The 20,213-nt window shown below is 38.5% G+C and overlaps 1 protein-coding gene across 1 annotated transcript in view; it reads right to left on the reverse strand.

Moving 5' to 3' along the window:
* Nucleotides 1-11,513, reverse strand: part of Sptlc3 (serine palmitoyltransferase long chain base subunit 3) — a 159,081-nt gene extending 147,568 nt beyond the window's left edge. The window contains exon 1 of the mRNA XM_008827197.3: nucleotides 11,155-11,513. Within this exon, the coding sequence (XP_008825419.1) occupies nucleotides 11,155-11,271 (117 nt within the window). The 5' untranslated portion in view covers nucleotides 11,272-11,513. The remainder of the gene's footprint in view (nucleotides 1-11,154) is intronic.
* Nucleotides 11,514-20,213: the final 8,700 nt, after the last annotated feature.

Genomic DNA, 20,213 nt, shown 5'->3' on the forward strand with positions numbered 1-20,213 from the left:
AGGGAACAGCCTGTATTGCTAACTTGATGTTTAGCCAAGTAACTTTGTTGTGACTCTATTTACTCATTTATAAAATGGGCATAGCTTCATTTTAATCTCATGTGGTTGGGGACTGAATAAATTAGTATTTTTAAAATTCTTAACTGTAGCACAATATCAAATTTGTTAGGTAACATTTTAGGAAAGTGTCTTATTTATGGAATCATTGATGAGAAAACAGATTGTACTGACATTTCTTAGATATGAAGTTCTCAGGAACATAGAACCTTATTAGTACCTGTTGACAGACCTGTACTTCTGGGGGATTAGCCAGCTTCCCTCTAATCTAATCATTTTCCTCTAAGAAGGAGTAAGAATCATTGGCATGAATGGATTACATTTCATTTCTATTTTTTTTTTTTGATCCAAAAAGTTCCACTTTCTTAAAGCTTGTTCCCGGTCTACAGGCACAAGTACTATTGGCAGATCTATATTAGAGTATTAGGGTATCTGGCCGTATAAAATCATCTAGTGACAGTGATATTTACAAACATGGTGATCTTTCTTCTTCCTCTTCCCTTTCCCTTCCCTTCCCTTCCCTTCCCTTCCCTTCCCTTCCCTCCCTTCCTTTTCCTTCCTCTCTCCCTCTCCTTCCTTCCTTCCTCCCTCCCTCCCTCCCTCCCTCCTTTCTTTCTTTCTCTTTTTCTTTGACAGTCTGACTCAACTCCTTAGCTCAGGCTGGCCTTGAAATCCTGATCCTCTGGTCTTCACCTCCCAAGTGCTGGAATAGCTGGCATAGGCCACCACTCCCACCTGAAGAAGACAGTTATTAGTCATCATGTTCTCCAAAAAAGTTATAAATCTTATAGTTAATAGCAAGCTGTAAACTTTTCCAGTTACAATGAAGCATAAGCATCACACAACAAGGATTATTTCAGCCTTAAAGGAATAAGAGCACTTATTACTTTTGAAGAGGACAGGACTTTGGTTCTAAGCACCCAGTCCATGGCTCACACCTGCCTGTCACTCCAGCTCCAGAGGATGTGACACCCTCTTATGGACTATGGGAGCATTCTCCTGCTTGTGAGTACACACACACACACACACACACACACACACACACACACACACAAAATTAAAAATAAAATAAATCTAAAAAAATTAAGACTAAATAACAAGCAAAATAGGATTAAATGAGAGATTTGAGACAACAGAAGGAACGAGTAGTTCTTATTCATTCTACAAATGTTACCTGCTCTACAGTGGGTATGGTCTCAGTGTTAAGGCAGATCAGGAAATAGCACAGAAACCTCTGGCCATGGGGAGCTCACAATCTACAGACTGAGGAAAACAACAGATTGAAAATAAATGAATGTGTTTGTGGTATACCTTTATTGTGAAAGTTTATGGGTGAATCTGTGTGTATGCAGGTAGATCGTGTTAAACAAGAGGGCAGGAAGAAAAAGAAGTTTGCAATTTATTTTGTTTCTTGAAATTTTAGAAAACAATTGTGAGCTGAAGACTCACAGAGAGGGTGGTGTCTCAGTTAAGACTTGAAGGGAGAAAAGGGCGGGTCACGTGAATATCCAGGAAGAAGGTGTTTCAGATCCAGGGAGAAAAAAACGCAAATGTCATGGGTGGCAGAATGCGAAGAGAAACCAGATCAAGGGACAGTCTGGGAGCTGGAGAGATGGGTCAGCGATTAAGACCACTGGCTGCTCTTGCAGAGGAACTGGATTGGAGTCCCAACACCCACATGGCAGCTAGCAACTGTCTGTAACACCAGTTCCAAGGGATCCAATACCCTTTTCTGACCTCCATTGGCATTGCATGACATGGGTGCACTTACATCCATGCAGGCAAAATACTCATACACATAAAATAAAAATAATAAATAAATTTAAAAGAAAGAAAAAAGAGACAATCTGAAGCTGGAATAGAATAAATTCAGAGGGAAATAGCAGATTAGTCAAAGACAGCCAGGACATAAATTCTTACAGTCACGATAAATATTGTGGCTTCTATTTTAAATGAAGCAAGAGCCATGGGAAGGAAGGATTTGGGCACCAGTGTGATAACTGTGGATTTCATTTCAGCATGATCACTGGCTTCTGTGTTGTGAACAGTCTTGCTGATCGTGATGGGGGAAGGACAAGAGTCAAACAAAGCATGATGGTTTTACATAAGAGCATAGATTCTTTAATGTTCTTCCCATTGACAGGTAGGGTAGCTCCTTCCCTTTAAACCTACGAGGCTTGGTTACAACTGCTTTATTCCTGTCCAGAGTCCTGGCACATCCTGTTGTTGAGGTATTATAGTTTAGATATCAGATCAAGAGTGAGGACGCTAACTCAGAGGTGGAACCTCCTAGCCCAACTTTTTCAGCCCTGTCAATGAGGCATCCTAGGTGAGGGCCTACACATCATGGAGCAGGGAAGGGCTTTCTTCTCTGTGCCTTTTCTGAATTCCTGACCAGCAGAATGGTGGTTGGTATTTTTTGGCACTACATTTTGGAGAGGTTTCTGGTACAGAAATAAACTGAACATAGAGAAGAGATAGGGCTCCTGCAGTAATCTCAGTGAGATAGGAAGAAAAGAAGAGCTCGGACTCCTTTTCTGAACATATGACCGTGCTTTGATGGCAGACTGAATACATAGAATGAAAGAGGAAAAATTATGAATGATGTCTAGGCTTTTGGTTTGAGCCATAAGAAGGACAGAGTTGGCATTTGCTGAGAAGGATTGTAAGGAGAGCAGGTTGGGGTAATGGAAAGAAGAATATTAGGAGCTCAGTTGTTTGTGTGCTAAGTTTAAAATACTTTTAAATATCCTGTGTGTGTGTGTGTGTGTGTGTGTGTGTGTGTGTGTGTGTGTGTGTGTGTAATAGCTATTTGAAAATACCCATATATGTATAGTGAGGAGACAAGATCAGATCATCACAAGACTTATTGTTATGAAAGATATGCAGTTAGAAAAGAAGATGCAAAGCCTGAGTCTTGGATTGCCATGATTTATAGGTCAATGAAATGAGACGAAACCAAGAAGAGAAGAAAGTACAAAGGCCAAGTTACTGATAACGCAGGAAAACCAAGAGCATCACACCTGAAAATCAAAATAAGAAATGCTTTAAAAAGTGTGCTAGTCTAATTTTCATTATTCAGTGGAAACTTGAGGTTGAGAGTTAACCAAAATGTTTATTTAGCTTACAGTCTTAGAGCCTGAATGACCAAACAGCAGAATGATGGCCCTGGCAAGGGCTCCCTTCACTGTATCACCTTATGGAAAATAGTAAGAGATCACATACTGACAGGAAACTGGAGTGATTCAGAACTTGAACTCTTGTAATGCCCTTTCATAAGAATTAACTCAGCATCCCTTAAGAGCTACTTTCATCATTTCCAAGGCTATCCTCCCAGTCATCTAATGACCTTTCATTAGGCCGAGCTCTTGAAAGTCCTATCACCTCAACATTACCATACTGAGTACCAAGGTTGTAACATGTGAACTCTTGGGGGATATACTCCATCTATATCTAGATCATAGCAAGGAGAAAATCAATATTTGTAGCAAATAATGCTGCTAGGCCAAACAAAGTGAAGATTTAAAAGTTCCCATTGGATGAAGGAATTTGGAATTTATGACCATGATTTATTGAGCCCCTACTACATACCGGGCATTATAGTAAACACTCTTACAATAGCAGTAGAGGAGAGAGGCTAACTTTGGTAGATAATGGCCATCATCCATTGAGCATCTACTATTGGTCTCATATTTGCTGAAGAGTTTTACATATGCTATTCTCATTCAATCTTTATCATAACCTTGTAAGTTATGGTTCCTGAGACTTGATGCCATCTGCTTACTATAGCACAACTATACGTGGCATAGATTGGACTCAAACTCTATATGGTGCTTAAGACAGTGAAAGTTCTACTATTGTTCTTCCTTAAGTGCTTCATATTCCATGAAAATTCCACGGGGTTCTGAAGTATGAAGCGTTAACACACTAATAGGCTTCTAGGAAGTTCAGTTTTATTCAAAATTTTAAGAGAGGATATATAAAAAAAGTTTTATTATAAAAGCAAAGAACTTACTAAGGAAATTTAGTGACGTATGGAGATAATCACAAAAATTCTTCCTACCTACACATTCCAAGACCAGACATTAATGTAACAGCTCAGAAATGTGAAGATGGATGAATCATCTATTGCCTTTTAAAAATCTATTGCTTTTTAAAAGTACAAAAGCTTAAATAAGCTGAGGAGAATTCCCTGGGTATGCTTTTTTTTCTCTCTCTCTCTCTATATATATGAAAACCACACTGTAGCATCAAGATTAAGTATATTTCAAATAAATCCAGTTGATCCTTTGCAAATAATTAGTTTAGTGTCAATATACTTCTAATGATATTTCTAAAGAGAAGAAAAAACTTCAAGAAGATTTTTATCAAATAGATAAATTATGATTATAATGTGTTAAGTAAATGAAACTCTTGAACGTGCATATTTTCTTGAGCCAGATTTTTCTTCTTAGTGCAATAAATTACTGATCTCCTTAGGCTGAATAATTGAGGTGGGCGATATCAAATAATTTTGATTTTATATGGGTGATATTTTGGGTTGACATTACTTGGGTTTTGCAGCCAGGTACATCTCTAGTTTAAGAGTTAAGCATACGGACCTTACATTAAAAAAAATCATACAAAACAAAATAAAACAAATGTTTACAGCCGAAAGAAAGTCATCATTATGCAAATCTGAGAGCAATGGCTAGTTGAAACAAACTCTTCCCTTAAAATGTAAATATAGGTACTGTAGATTAGGATGAAAGGATGACTTTTCTATGCCTTTTATAGAAAGCTAATACCCACATATCCAGTTTCTACTACTGCTTCATAAACTACCACCATATTTAAAACAACCACTATTTGTTTGCTCAGGAAACAGAGGAAGCCTAGAATCTGGTAGAGCTCAGCTGGGACATTTCATCACAAAAATCAGTTGGGACAGACAGAACCCAGGGCTGCTGGATCCGCCTTGAAGCTAGCTTACTCACTTGTGGTAGGCAAGTTGGTGAGCCATCTTAGGAACATAGCAAGACATATTTTTCTTTCCATTTTGACTTTACATTATCTATTTGGGTTCCCTCCAAGAAATGTTGCCTAAGTTCCAATAATGACTCTTCTAAGAAGCTTGAGCTTCAAGGTTTCTTGAGCTGAGTCTTAAAAATGCCAGATTGTCCCTTAGTTATACTGCACTGGCTATGTAAGCCAAATGCATATTCAAGGCAAATAGCATAAGATTCTGCCTCTCAATTGAAAAAATCACAAAGAATTTACACTTACTTTTCATGTATCATGTCACATGCTTAAGATATCAATCTTATCAGAAAATATTGTGCACAGTAGACCATGTATTGAGGGAGGCCATGTGCCCAGCAGAGTTTCAGAAAGTGTCAGGCATCCTAAGTGCCAGGAAGCTTATCTTTAGGGATTCCTCTGAAGTTAAATATGTGTCCACATGAATTAAGGTCACTAAGATGTCAATGTTCTTTAACTCAGAATTGTTTAAAGTGAAGTGTATAGGAGTGGGGTCACTGCCACAGTGTGTCTATGATTGAACAGTGTTGTGTCTAGAAAGCTCTAATATGTGAGTTTGATGTCATTTGTGAAAATAACCTCAAATTTTCATTAAGAACCAAAGAGCTAACAAGCAAACAATCCACAAAACCTGTAACTCATTCTAATGTTGTCCTTTAATGTTGACTGCCGTTGGTCTCTGTGGTGACAAAAATGAACCTCACCTCTAATATTGTACTGTGTTTAGGGAGGCAGTGTGAATTAGGGAGCAAAACCTTGGAATTTAAGATTTGACAAACCTAAATTTCAAACTTTGATTCTTTCTTTTTAAATATTTTATTTATTATTTTATTTTATGTGTCAGTGAATTGCCTGCATCAGTGCCCATGGAGGTCATAAGAGGGCATCAAATTCCCTTGGAACTGGACTTATAGATGGTTGTTAGCCACCATGTGGATGCTGGGACCCAAACCCAGGTCCTCTGCAAGAACAGCGAGTGTTCTTAACTGCTGAGCCACCTCTCCCCTGTTTTGATTCTTTATAAGTAGTGACCTCGAATAAACTTTCTGTTTCCTCACTGCTGAAACAAGTCAACTAATAACTAATAGGAATGCGGTGTGACAATGAATATGAAATATTTAAAATGACTGGTACTTTGAAAGAGCTCAATAGTGATAGAGAGTATTATAATTATTTTCTTTGTCACCTTGCAACACTTTTAACTACAGAACGATGCACACTAGAAAGGGATGTTCATGGATACTGTGCTTATAATGAGAGTACAGTCTTTTTTCCATATTATTTATATGTCTAGTGACTGGCATATGCAGTCCTTAAAACAATGGTCTCTAGGTCTTTTTAACAAAGGGCAGATAATACCAAAGGCCCCTCCACAGTTCTGGGGACTCGAAAACGTTGAATTATGGGGTTTGTGCCCTAGTTTCTTTCTAGCTGTGTGACCTTGGAGAATTTACTTGCATCCTCAGTTTCCTTACAGATACAGAAGTGGAAACAAATATCCATTTGACGTTACACTCAAATCACAGGAGGCAAATTAGGTCAAATGGCCGGCACTTTCGTTTATGAGTTTTACCATTAGTATTGTATTGATCTAAATAACTAAATTATTAAAACCAAATTTCAATTTTATTTTGTCTCTTATGGACACTAACGATCTAGAATATGGATTTCTATTTGCCTGTGATTCTGACTCTCTCTCTCTCTCTCCCTGTTTAACTTTATATTTATTTCCATTTGTGCTTCTTTTATAAATCATTTTTTTTCCATCACTGTTTCTGGCTTTTGACTTTTTTTCTATATTGTTTTCTAAATGTCATTATATATTTAGAAATTTTCATTTTACGATGTGAATTATAAGCATTTTCCTGGCCTGCAATTTTCCCTTTGACTATTGTATGGGGCAGTGTTTATTGTTTTTGTAATGCAAAAAGAAATTTTGTTTTTATGCTGACAAACTTTCAACCTCTTTTATGGATCTTGGGTATTATGCTATAGTTAGAAAGATTCTAAATATTGTTTTAAAAAATCTATGTTTCTTATTAATTGTATGATTGATTTTAACAATTACATGCACTATTTTCTGTCTGTTCACCTGTAATATAAAATTCTATATTTTTATCACAGCATAACATGTTGATAGTGTTACTCTGGATTATTATCTTTAAAGTAACTTCCATTTATTTTTCCTTACTAATTTTCTACATGGTTTTAAAGTCATTAGTCTGGCTTAAGAGATATTTCAGTTAATGGAATTCTCACGAAAGCTATAGATTATCATGGGCAAAACTGGCAGAGTTTTATCTTCTCCTTTCTATCAACATTATTGGATTTCTTCACAGCCCCGTTCTCTTTCATTTCCCTCAGTACCATTTTACTACTACATTTAGGTTAACTTTTACTCTTCTTTCAAATCTATTCCCATGTCCTTTTTATTCCGGTGCTATTGTAAAGGATTTTTCCCCTGACATTATATTTTATAACTGATTTTTATTCAGTATCTTTTATGACGCCTTGTGCCATAAGTTTTAAATTACTTATATTAAAAATTGTTAATCCTTTCATGGTTTCTGCTCATTCATGTTGCTTGAGGGCAAAAGTGAGAAAACATTGCCATGATATCAAACTTCACACATTCCCTTTCTTTGCTAAATTCAGTGGGTAAGCTTTGTTTATGTTGCTTAGTAGCATAATCTAGTCTTCCACAGTGACTAGATTATGGTCACGTGAACCTCAAGCATAGTCTATACATCTCAATTGTGACGGACTCTTTCCGAAGATGGTGACAGCAATCCCTCTAATCCCTCAGTTCCTTTGCATTATGACTTCACATTTCTCTCTGTTAAGTTGCATAGTCTATTTCTCCTTCTTGTGCTCTGGATCTCCAGTTTCCAGGGGGATCCCCATGTCCATCTGAGATTAATTCTCTGGTATCCTTGTCTCATCAGAATCATCCATAACACTCTAATTACAGTATCATAGGCTTTTCTAGTTTGCTCCTTCAAACTCTTCTAACACAGCCTATTACCAAATTGTAAAGCTGTCTCCTTCCACATTTGCCAGCATAGTTATAATTATGAAATCCCTTCTCAGTACTAGTTTATGTTTTGGTCAGTTTCCAATTACTATAACAAAATGTTTTGAACTAGATGCTTTTATAAAGATGAAAGATTTATGTAGATAACAATTCTGGATGCCCAAGAACACAGCACCAGTATCGGCTCAGATCTGATAAGAACCTTGTGGTAAATGACATCTTAATTGTGGGAATGTATGGGAGAAGAAGGGATCATGTTACTAGACAGGAAGTCAGAGTGAGACTGAGCTTCCCAAATTCCTTCTGTAATCATGACTCCAGCTAACCTAAGGATACACCATTAGTCTCACCTCTCAGAGATCCTTCCCCATCTCCCATCTCTGCTCTCCTAGGGACCAATCTTGCCACAGAACTTGTCTGCAATATGTGTATGCCCTGAGATTTTAAACAGGATGAAATAGTTCCTTTTGGAGGAATGAATTTCAAAACAATAAATCAGGCAACAGCATGGATAATATTGGCCTTTTTTTTTTTTTAATCTGACTGACAGTGAGTCGTGGAAGCAAAATAAAGTCAAGAAGCAAAATTTGAAACTTTGCAGTCTGCTTAGAGTCATAGAAAATTATGTCACATTTCCAGACTAAAGGCGTTAAGAGCCCTCTGTATTTCATGTGGTTATGCTCACGAGAAGGAAAGATAAATTCTTTTGGACAATGGTCTTCCAGTAGGCATAAAAGATGGGTATATTAGAAGTACAACAAAAAATGGACCTAATCTGTGATGAAAGTTTCAGTTCATCATCGGGGCACATGAGATTTAAAGGGAGAAAGGGCAATATGACTAAGGTCAATCAAAGTTCCAGAAAGAAACTCTATATTATTTCAAGAATGCAAAGTCCTGGCTATTTGCCAGTGTTGTGGTTGGGGTAGTTAGGCCACATGCTGGAGTCACAGTGTTCAAGCTAGGGTATATTGGGATGAAGGGAAGGAGATTCACAAGAACTGCCTAACAGTGTTGACTTTTTTTGTTAGGCTGGGAAGCTTTTTAGTAACAGAATCTTACAGAGTCCCCCAATATGTAAAAGGTAGCTGTACTTGTGTGTGAGTGCAAATAGCAGAAAGTTAAAGCTGAAAGGATCTCTAGAGAACTTGGTAGGGTTTTCAATGCTGTGTCCTAAGACCTTAGGCCTGGCAGTGTTTAGAAGACCACTGTCCTCAGACATCTACAAGCTTTTATGGGTTGCTTTTGCCAATAGGTAAGGGTGTTGGTCAAGACCTACTTTTCTGAAAGGCCTGTATGGTAAAACTTGTGCCCAAGGACCGTGATAGCAAAGATAACTTTATTCATACCGTAGAGAGAGAAAATAGGTCCTTGTTAGCGTCATTCTGCTATGATCTCAACACTTTATTATTTCTGGAAAACATTTATTAAGCTATAACTGAGGCTCTCAGTGGAAGCCAATTTCAACTTAGAAACACCTAAATATATCTTAGCCATCAGGTTTTGGATGGCTCACCAGGAACTGTCAGGAAAAGCAATACAGCAGTGATATTTTTAGCTTCTCCTAAAGAAGCTGCCATAACTAAGGCTATTATGGTCTTGCAGGCACACTTACACCTCTTTAGATTTCAACCCTTACACAGGAATGGCTGTCACTGTCTATTTACCTTTCTGATCTCAAACACTAGAATGTAGTTATAAAACCTGCATTCTATAAGATAAAGTAAATAAAGAGAAAAGTATTTTTGAATGAATCTATGCTCAGATAAGAACCCTGAGAATCAGAATGACCTACATGATAAACAGAGGTTACCTTCATGGAAAGGGGCACCTTGAGAAACTATCTGAATAGGTATTTAATGACAAATCATGGTGGCTAGTGTTACGGGTTCCCTCATGCACTTTTGTCCCCACACTTCTCCAGCTTTCAGGCACTCAGGTTAAGCCTGAGCTTTCTGGTAGATGCTAATGCCTTTGTTAAAAGAGGGATATATTTTGGGGACATACATTTTACCATATAAGCCTGGTTCTCTAGTCCCCTCTGCATCTCCCAACTAGGACACAGCCAGACCCCTCTACCCTGGGAGCTTGACACCTTTCCCTGGCTAATGTGGGTTCCCTGGGGTGAGTGAGTGAGTGGAAGACTGCATAGGATTTTATGCACAAGTTCACATTTCCTAAAAGTGAGATTGCTTGTCTGCCTGCTTAATTTTGTCCCTAAGGCAGGTTAGCTCACCCTGCTATTCAGAGAAGAGTAAACTGGCACAGAATGTAAAGGGGACAACTGGCCTTGTTCAAGAACCTCACAGACTCAGGACACTCTTGAATGCTTTCCTGAGTTCCTCTTCCTCAGTACACGCCCTACAACAGTAGGAGCAAAACCAGGAAAAAAGTGTGAAATGAAAAATAAATTACAAGTGTGTTTTAAAGATGCTGCTTTGGTGTCAGTTGCAGAGCTCTCATGATAAGCGGCCCTTGTTGAAATGTTTGGGAAAAGGGACATTGTGATGCCAACTTTCAGAGCCTTTGCCCTCAAATCACATTGTGAGGCATGGCAACGCTCTGTTAAACACCAAAAAGAACTCATCTTTCTGCTAGGGAGCTACTTCCTGGATATGAGGGAGTGTGGTCTACCACTTAATCCAACAAGACTTACTTTCGCTTCCTCTTTTTCCATTAAGCTTTGAGTGTAGCAGGTCTGTCAATACATTGATATTTACCTGAAGAGTTTGCTCTATCAAAGCTTTCCCCCCCCCCAGATGCTTGAGAGTAAATGAAAAGTTTAGGAAGTAAGTCTGTATTTTAGCGACTCTAAGGCTGTATAAATCTGTAGGTGCCCTCTCTTGTCTAGAGAAGAAATTCTCCCTTACCTACATCTAATAATAGCCATGCATACCAAAATATTAACTGAAATGCAAAGTCAAAACAAATAAAACACTTCATGAGAGAAACTTTGTTTCGGGTAGAACTGCCTTAAGCAGTTTTGCAAAGAAGTTTTGAAACGTTTGGGGCATTCAGATTAAGGATGTAGGAGCGCATCTTACCTGGGCTTCCTTTACGATGCCATTCTTAACACAGTTTCCACTTTGAAAGTCATTGCTCTGTGCCTTCTGATTGTGAAGAGTCCCATTGCAAACAGCACCACCTCCAGGATTAGCCATTTGTGGGAAGGGTTGGAGCCTGGCCGGTTCTCCTTCAGAGGTCTCCTGGAGCTTCAGTTTCAAGTAACTGAAGGGATGAGATCAAGCACTTCAGGGCTGAGCCCTTAAATGAATGCTACCAGTCAGGCTTTTCCAGGAGAAGAGCCTATCTTTCAACCAGATCTTTACTGGTTACCTTTCTACTCCTCAACTCCAGTCACAGTGTGGATTCCATGGTAACAAACCTGCTTCTGAAACTACAAAGGAAATTAGCCCTGCTAGTGGCTCTTGGAGGCTGAAGAAACTTGGGGACAGAAAAAAACCAGCGGCAGACTGTAAGGAGGCGGGGCTCGGGGTGGAGAATCTTTTAAAGACATACACAGCATGGTCACAGAGTTCACAGGGTGGAAGGACCAGGAACAATTTTTTCTCTTTTTCACATCCCTTCCTTTTTGTATATAATTACATTTTTTTTTTTTTTTTTTTTTTTTTTTTTTTTTTTTTAAACAGGGGCTCCCTGCACCCCCCCCTTTCCTGGAACTCCCTATGTAGACCAGGCTGGCCTTGTACTCACAGAGATCTGCCTGCCTCTGCCTGCCAAGTGCTGGGACTACAGGGGTGTGCCAGCGTGCCCGGCTATAATTACATTTTTTATTGTAAACTAACTCCAAAGTCAAGGATTCTTTCTGATAGAAAGTAACACTCAGAAGTGATTGCTGGGAATCTAAGAGATAAGGGACTGGGGAGTTATTGGATGATGGGGTAGAAGACAGTTGTGATGGATCACTGCTGCACAGTGATCAGAATGTATATAACACCACTGAATTGTACATTTAAAGTAATTAAAAATGGTAAATGTTGCATAACTTTCCAAATAGCAGCACCAACATGCAAAACCCACATATGAACATATGCACCATGCAGCATACAAAAACCAGTGACATAACAGAGGGTCTTAACCCATCAAGAATTCAAGACAAAAATCTGTGGAATGTAATTGATTTCTCATTAAGAATTCATTCATTTTATCACATGATCCCGAGGAGTCATTTACCTTCCCCGTGCTTCAATTTTTCTACCTGTAAAATGAGACAATGTTTTTGTTGAATTAGTGTCTGATGGAGCAGTATGAAGTAACACATTGACTTGGGTTCAACACTGACTCTGTTGTGAGGGTAAAGACACTTTGTTATGTCACTGATTTTGTATGTCATATGGTACATATGCGGTTTTTGTTGTGAGGCATATGGTGATCATAGCTTCCCAGTTCGGGAACATTTATGGCTTACTGCTATCAATGCCACAATCATTAGAAGTCTGTTCTTTCCCTTTACCATTAAAGAACATGTGGCCTGTAAGATAACGTCAATCATTTACAGCCTGTTGAATCTTTCTGAACTTAGCTTTGAGTTTTCCTTTGTTGAGGTCAGGAACTCATACCCAAAGTAAAGGGCCGAGAAGCAAAATTCTTGCTGGGCTATGGTGGCAGACTCCTGTGGGCCCATTACTATGGAGGTGGAGGAAAGAGGATTGCTAGGTCTAGGTCAGTTTGAACTACATAGTGAGTTCCAGGACCGCCTGAACGATATACTGAGACCCTTTCTTAACTTCTCTTATACTTCTGTCTTCCCACCTTCCCTGTGCTTCCTCCACCGAATGCAATAATAACTAAACTTTCTGTTCTTGAGATGGGTCATAGAACCGAAGCTGCCTTCCATCAGGCAAGTCATAAAACCTGTAATATATCTCTGTCTGTGCTGTTTTAGAGTCAGTCACAAACTCTCTGACCTACTTTGTCTGACAGTTGGTCATATGACTCTGTTTCAGGAGGGGTCCTGTCTCATACCTGGGAGGAAATATGCTCTATAGAGAGACAAAGAAGAATCTAAACAGGCAGGTCTTGCTGACTTTCCCAAATGAGTATGAAATAGTCTAAAAAAAAATAGGCTGGGTCTATTTGAGTCATCCATTTGAATTTTCCTATATAGGGCTGTGATTTTTAAAAAAACTTTATTGAGAATTTCATGCATGCATATAAGGTGTTTTCATCGAATTCATGCCACTCCCTCCCCTCCAACACCTTCCATATCTCCCCAGTACTTTTTTCTGACTTTCTCTCTCTCTCTCTCTCTCTCTCTCTCTCTCTCTCTCTCTCTCTCTCTCTCTCCCCTTATGAGGCTTTTTGCTACTCTAACATTCCCTCTTCTGAAGAGGCAACCCTAAAATCTTTTAGGAATTAGATAAAAGCTCCCAAATACTTTTGACATTTTTGGCCTTTGGAACAGTGTATGTTGCTAAGATGCCCAAGGACATTGTGAGTTTTAGCCAAGAAACTGTATACTTTTCTTTGGAGTCTTTTCACCCTAACTGACTAGCCAATTCCTACCTCCTATTCTAATAACACCATCCTCTGAAGAGGTTACTCAAATTATCGATAGGGAATCGGGATGCTCACCACTCTGGTTTTTTCCATGCTGAACAGGGATGCAGGGTGAGGCAACTGGAGTACCCCTTCAGTGGGTCTATCTAAAAGACTCCCAAATTGCATAACTCTTATCTGTAGGGAGAAGAGAAAGTCCTTGACTGGTGAATAGTGGATGTAAAGGAGAAGTAAAGGCAAGAATAGTTAGTATTACAAGTTCTAGATAAGGAACCAGAAAAAAAGTGAAAAGTAAGAACAGGGCAAATTTCAAATGTTCTTATCAGAGTCCGTTGGGATTTCATGATGAGGCATATACCCAAAGGACTCATCCTATTACAGAGACACTTGTACAACTTTGTTTTTTGCTGCTCTTTTCACAATAGCTAAGAGATGGCAGCAACCTAAGTGCCCCCCAACTGACGAGTGGTTCACAAAAATGAGGTATATTTACACAATGGAGTTCTATTCAGCAGTAAAGAAAGATGAAATAATGAAATTTGCAGGTAAATGGATGGATCTAGAAACTGTTATACTAAGTGGAGTAACACAGACTCAGAAAAAAGATGTATGTTTGCCCTCATTTGTGGATCCTAGCACCAAATCCTTTTAAATTCTATGTTCTTCTAATAAGATGGTTTTGTACAGCAGTCTCTCCTGTGTGAAGTAACTACCATCATCACAGCTTCAACTGTGCCTGCTTGCTAAATATCATCACAATTGGGCTTGTTGATGGTTGTGCTCTTTCATTAAAGGAGGGAAAGCAGGGTCAGTGGACCCTCACCTGATTATCCAGCAGCTCTTTCCAGCCAACTGTATATAATTTGGCCCTAATCACACATGGTCTCCTGGATTTGGGGAGGATTAAAATATATAATCTGGGGAAGGCTAGGAAGAGAAGGCTTAATCCATTCTGGGTAAAGGCTTTTCAGTGTGTATACCCCCAGGTCACTCATACACCTCAGCAACCCATAGTCATCGCTGTAAGTAAGCTCAGTAAATTTCCCAGAAAAAATTTAATCATACATTGGTTTGACACTATAACCTTAAAAGGGCCTAAGCATTGCTTAGTATCCCCAGGAAAAGAATTCTCACAATGGAAAATTTATTTGTTAATGTTATTATGTCTCATACTTATTAAAAAGAAAATGAGAATGTAAAAGATGTTAAAAGGATATGAGAATAGAGATATTTTGCAAAATAAATAGAAAAGTTGAGAAAGTGTAAGCAAGTGATGAGGGTCTGTGTAAGTTTGTTATATAAAGGATGAGACAAAAATAATATATACATTATTAAAATGTATTTTTCTGTATGAAACTGTGTATTTTAACAACGAAGTGGAGATCTTTTTTAAACGTTAAAACCTCATTTAATTTTATGTCTTATAGAGTTTATAATGAGTAAAAGACTGTACAAGCGTAATAATTCATCTGTAAACCTAGAAATGTACAGCCAATTTTGAAAGAGATGTACCCTAGCTCAGAAAAATGTTATTGAATAGGTTAATGCTGTTGTAATGAAATGCTTCTTCTAATAAAAAAAAAATTTCTAAGGTCATAGTTTAGTCAACTAGTTTAACTAACAAAATATAAGTCTAGTCAAGGTTTATCTGAGGATGTTTTTTGCCCAAGCTTTATCTACTTAGCACATGGTAATTAAAAGTACCAGATGGGTGGTACTAACCTTCTTGGGTGTTTAGCAGCCATACTTTGAGGCCTACACTAATGTGGTCAGAGGGACTTAAAGGACAGTTTTTGCCCCTTGCCCTCCAAGGTTGACTAAGTTTCAGAGGACTATGGAGCATTTCTCAAAATGTCCTGTAACTGTGGTGAGTCACCTGGCTTCTTGTTCAGGGAGACCCCACCAGATGGACTTGAACCAGTGCACAGTCTACAAAGAAGAGGATCAACTCAGAGGAAATATTTCCTCCATGCTTCCAAGTGAAGCCAGCCACAGTCAAGCAGGTCCTTTGACTTCTCTTCACATAGATGGAACTGGTAAAAGAAAGGAGCCAGGGACTCTTCCCAAGCCCATGTGACCCCTGAGTAACAGATCCTCCAACAACCCGAAGAGTAAAAATAAATTAGTTTATTTGGGCCAACTGTATGGTCTTAAACACCCCAAAGGAAAGTATAACCCAAGATTAAAGTGATCAGTATGATCAGTTTAAGAGTTCAAGGGATTACACTTCCCAGAAATTAGGCTTAAGTCCATATAAAAGGTTATTTAGACAATTATTTTTCATTGATGTTTTTGTTTCTAAGCAGAAAGTGCTGCTCAGATGTAAGATTTCAAATCTTGGTCTGTGTAGCCCAGAAACCACTCATTCCTCCAAAAACTGTGAGCTATAGGTGAGCACAGGGCACTCTGGGAAGAGGGTGGGGCCTAGCCACAGGCAGAGTGAGTGGAACCGGAAAAGGAAATATGTGGTAGCCAGGGGAATGGAGGAGGCATCCTGTAGGTGTGGAAGCAAGAAGGGGCATCCACATACCTCAGGGTGAGACCAAGTGCCCACCAGGCACAGGCAAAAGCTAACGAAGACTGTGGGTGGGGCTGGAATGATGCGGGTCTCTTTGTAAATCCTCGCTCCCTATCATATAAACCATAATAAAACCCAAGCTAAAAATGTGTTATGCTAGTTTGTCCACTGTGTCAGGAGCGTGAGACCCTGTAAGAGTGAGGGCTGGTCAAACAGAGTGGGAAGGAGAAAATATAGTGTGACAGTCTGCAATACTGTTGTGCCCACCTGAGCTAATGGAGATAACCCAGGGTTGTTATGAAATGATGGCTAAATTTGTTTTCTCCCCCTATCTAGGAGCCTTTGAGAGAGAACTGACACTGATTCTAGCCACTCCAACAGCCATTGAAGTGCTTGAAAACAAATCCTGAGTCCATTACTCTTGAGTCCAGCTTTGACAGACAAAAGAAAAATGAGGAGGAACCCAATAGAGGGATGCTTTGGAAGCTCTTCTCAAGAAATCACAATGAGCTATAATTTTTTTTTAACTTTTACAGAAACTTTATTGAGAATTTCATACATGCATATAAGGTGTTTTGATCAAATCCATGCCCATTCCCTCCCTTCCAACATCTCCCACATTTCCCCATCATTTTTAACACAGTTATACTTTTCTTGTTAATTTACGGTGGTCTATATTGTCTTTTAGTGTGGAGATACCAATCATGAATCATTATAAACAGGAAGGGAATTTTTCCTTCTTCTTCCTTCACATAAAATCAAGACTTTATCAGGTGCTGAAAAAGAAATCCACATGTCAGGTCAATAATACAGATGAACAATCAAGACAGAATAAAAATGGTAGAGAATGACAGCTGTTGCCAGAGTTTTATTTCTTGGCTCTAAACTCTCTTTTTCAAGGGTTGTTTCTCTTCCAAAATGAAGTGTGTCCAGAGGAGGTGATCACAATGCAAGGGTCCCCATTTTTCCTATCCCTCCTGAATGAGTAAGTTTGTTTCCAGCCCAGATTTTTTATTGCAAATCTCCCAACCATTGCCATCAGAGCAGAACGAACTTTTTGCTGGCCTTTTTCTTCCGGAGCTGCTTACAGTGGGTGTTAGGAGGTAAGTCTCTGTTGGCTTATTTCCTACTGAATTTTACACAACAGAGAGATAAAGAAGTAGGAGAAAGTACAGAATATTGTTGGCCTGACCAACTACTTCATGTTACTCAAGAAAACAAAGCAAAACACTGCATTATTTTGAGTGTTATTGTCTGTACAGAATTGGTACTAATATTTTTATTTTTGAGGCTAGAGACTGAACTCTAGAGCCTTAAGATCTCTATGCACATGCTGTATGTATCATGAAGCTAAATCCACAGTCTCTAATACCATGTTTGAGTAAAGATTTTTGAGCTAAAACTAAGTAGATTGAGAGCATTGGATGTTTCTTTTGTTCCTTCCTTTCTTCCTTTCCTCTTTCATATTCATTTTCTTTTCTCTAGACTTTTCTCCTCCTTTACTTTGTTTTCATGTTTTCCTTTAGTTTTTTCTTCAAAGAGATAAAAGACATATGTAAAGAAAACATCTCAAAATCACACTACTTTTTCTAATCCCATCTACCAAATTTGATAATCACATATAAACTATTAATATATATCTACTACATACTCTCACTCTTGAACCTTCTGTGAGTGTGTGTGAGTGAGTGAGTGTGTGTGTGTGTGTGTGTGGTGTATATGTACATGTTTGGAGTGTGCATATATATGAGGGTACATGAAGAAGCCAAAAGTCAATCAACATCAAATGTCTTCCTTAATCTCTACCTTATTTTTTGAAACAGAGTCTCTCCCTGAACCTGGAACTCACAAAGAAATTTGGTGAAAAGATCCTCCTGTTTCTGCTTTCCCAATATTGGCTTTGTTGTTATTGTTCTGAGACAGGGTCTCCCTGTAGCCCCAGCTGGCCTGGAACTCACTATGTAGACCAGACTGGCCTCACACTCACAGAGATCTGCCTGACTCTGCCTCCGGAGTGTTGCAATAAAAGGCACATACCACCATGCTCAGACCAAGATTGGGTTTTTAATGTAGGTGACTGGGATTCGAATTTAGGTCCCCTTGCTTGCACAGCAAGAACTTTACTGACTGAGTTATCTCCTCAGCCTTTACTCTTGAACCTTTCTTTTTCAAAATCCATTTTAGAGCATATGTATATTGCATGCACAAAATCACCTTAGTTCATCACCCCTTAGCATTAGAATCTTCTGTGAATCTCATCAGCAATGGATCACTGCTTTGTATGGTCCCTCTTTTTAGAATTTTAAGCATCTCATTGTGGTTTCTTTGTTACTTGTTGTTTAAAGTAGACTTTACAGATGGTTAAATACATAAATCCTAAGGGTCAATTCGGTGTTTTTTTTTCCAATATCTAAAGTTGTTTGAACTTTAAGATTCAAAGTTACTTAACTGTGAATTTTTTCAAGAGGAGTTAGGGTGAATTAAATCCCTTGTGGCGAAGAGAGAAAACAGTATTTCATGCCTCTAAGAAACTCCTCTAGTATCAGGCATTAGACACAGGACCAGATGAGAAAATAAGCCAAGTCTGTGGTCCATGGGGTTCATGGAGTTAGTATAATGTCACCTGTCTTGGAGGCCATCTCTCTAGTGACTAGAGGGCCACTTGACTGAACAGGGGAAGGCAGAGTCTCAGCAGCATTTTATGAGGACTTGGATTCTAGAGTCTGATGTTCTGCTCCAAGCTCTTGCAGGGGAGGCTATCCCTCAAATATGTGTTAGGAGTGAACATTTAGAGTTCATAATCCTCTTCTCTTTTTGAGCTTTTCAAATTCCATGTACAGTTAGGTGGTGCATGAGCATTTACCACTGTTCACTGATGCTTCTGCCCACAGATGTTGATTTTATGTTGGTATGAACGTTTTCTCTTTCGGTTATCCTCCAAATGTGGAAGGATGTCCTTTCTTGCTTCCTCCACTCAATCAGGAGCATAACGTTCTCCTGAAAATTGCTGCTGTCACTCATATGTGTCTCTGTGTTCCTCCAAAATGTTCACTTTTATTGCACAAATATCCAGAAGAGGATATTATTGTTACTTTATTACTATTACATTTTGATGTGTAACTTTTCTTCATGGTTAAATGACAAGAGATCAGTTCAACAGCTAGTGTGAGGGGAGAGGGAAAAATGAGGATACCTGTCAGTTAATATTGTAGAATAATAATTCTCCTGCTTATGTGTCCTTACAACAAACACATACATACAAGCAAATATATTGTTCCGCTACAACATTTGAAATGGTTGTATGTGGTAGTAGTATTTAAAATTATTTTTAATCAGCAACATATGTTGAGCTGTACCATGAATGTTTTTGAGGATCATCCAATACTTGGAAATTGACAAGTGAAATTAATGTGTCTTTCAGTGGAGAGCAGAATATAGCCTAGTGAACTATTGGGGGAAGCGCTTGATTGGGCAGGGGTCTGTTCCATTTTGTTGACTTACTTTACAATCCTCTAGGGAAAGAACTTAATGGGAAGAAAACAGGTAATAATAATCATGACTCCTATCAAGAACAATTTGAATGAATTTGTGCTTGTAGAAATAGAGTTCATGCCTGGAAATTTGATAAGATAACCCCAAACATCATTAACTTTTCTCCTAGAGGATGCTGTTTAGTGTTGCCTCTATTAGAAAATACAATTTTCCTTTCTTGTCTCTCTTTATACATCTATCTTCATCTATCTATGGCCATCTGTTCTTCAAACTCTCCAGCCTGTCTGGGCTACTGTTGATTAGTTAAGAAATTGAACAAAATCTTTAATTCATTTATTTTATATTTGTATGAATTAACTGTATTTAACTTAAAAAAACTTTATTGAGAATTTCATACATGTATGTAAGGTGTATTGATCAAATCCAAGCCCACTCCTTCCCCTCCAACAACTCCCATATCTCCCCATCACTTTTTTTCTGACAACTTCTTATACTCTTTCTCTTTCTTTCTTTCTTTCTTTCTCTTTCTTTCTTTCTTTCTTTCTTTCTTTCTTTCTTTCTTTCTTTCTTTCT

Source organism: Nannospalax galili, unplaced genomic scaffold, assembly GCF_000622305.1.
Source record: "Nannospalax galili isolate Female #2095 unplaced genomic scaffold, S.galili_v1.0 scaffold151, whole genome shotgun sequence".
Classification (NCBI taxonomy): domain Eukaryota; kingdom Metazoa; phylum Chordata; class Mammalia; order Rodentia; family Spalacidae; genus Nannospalax; species Nannospalax galili.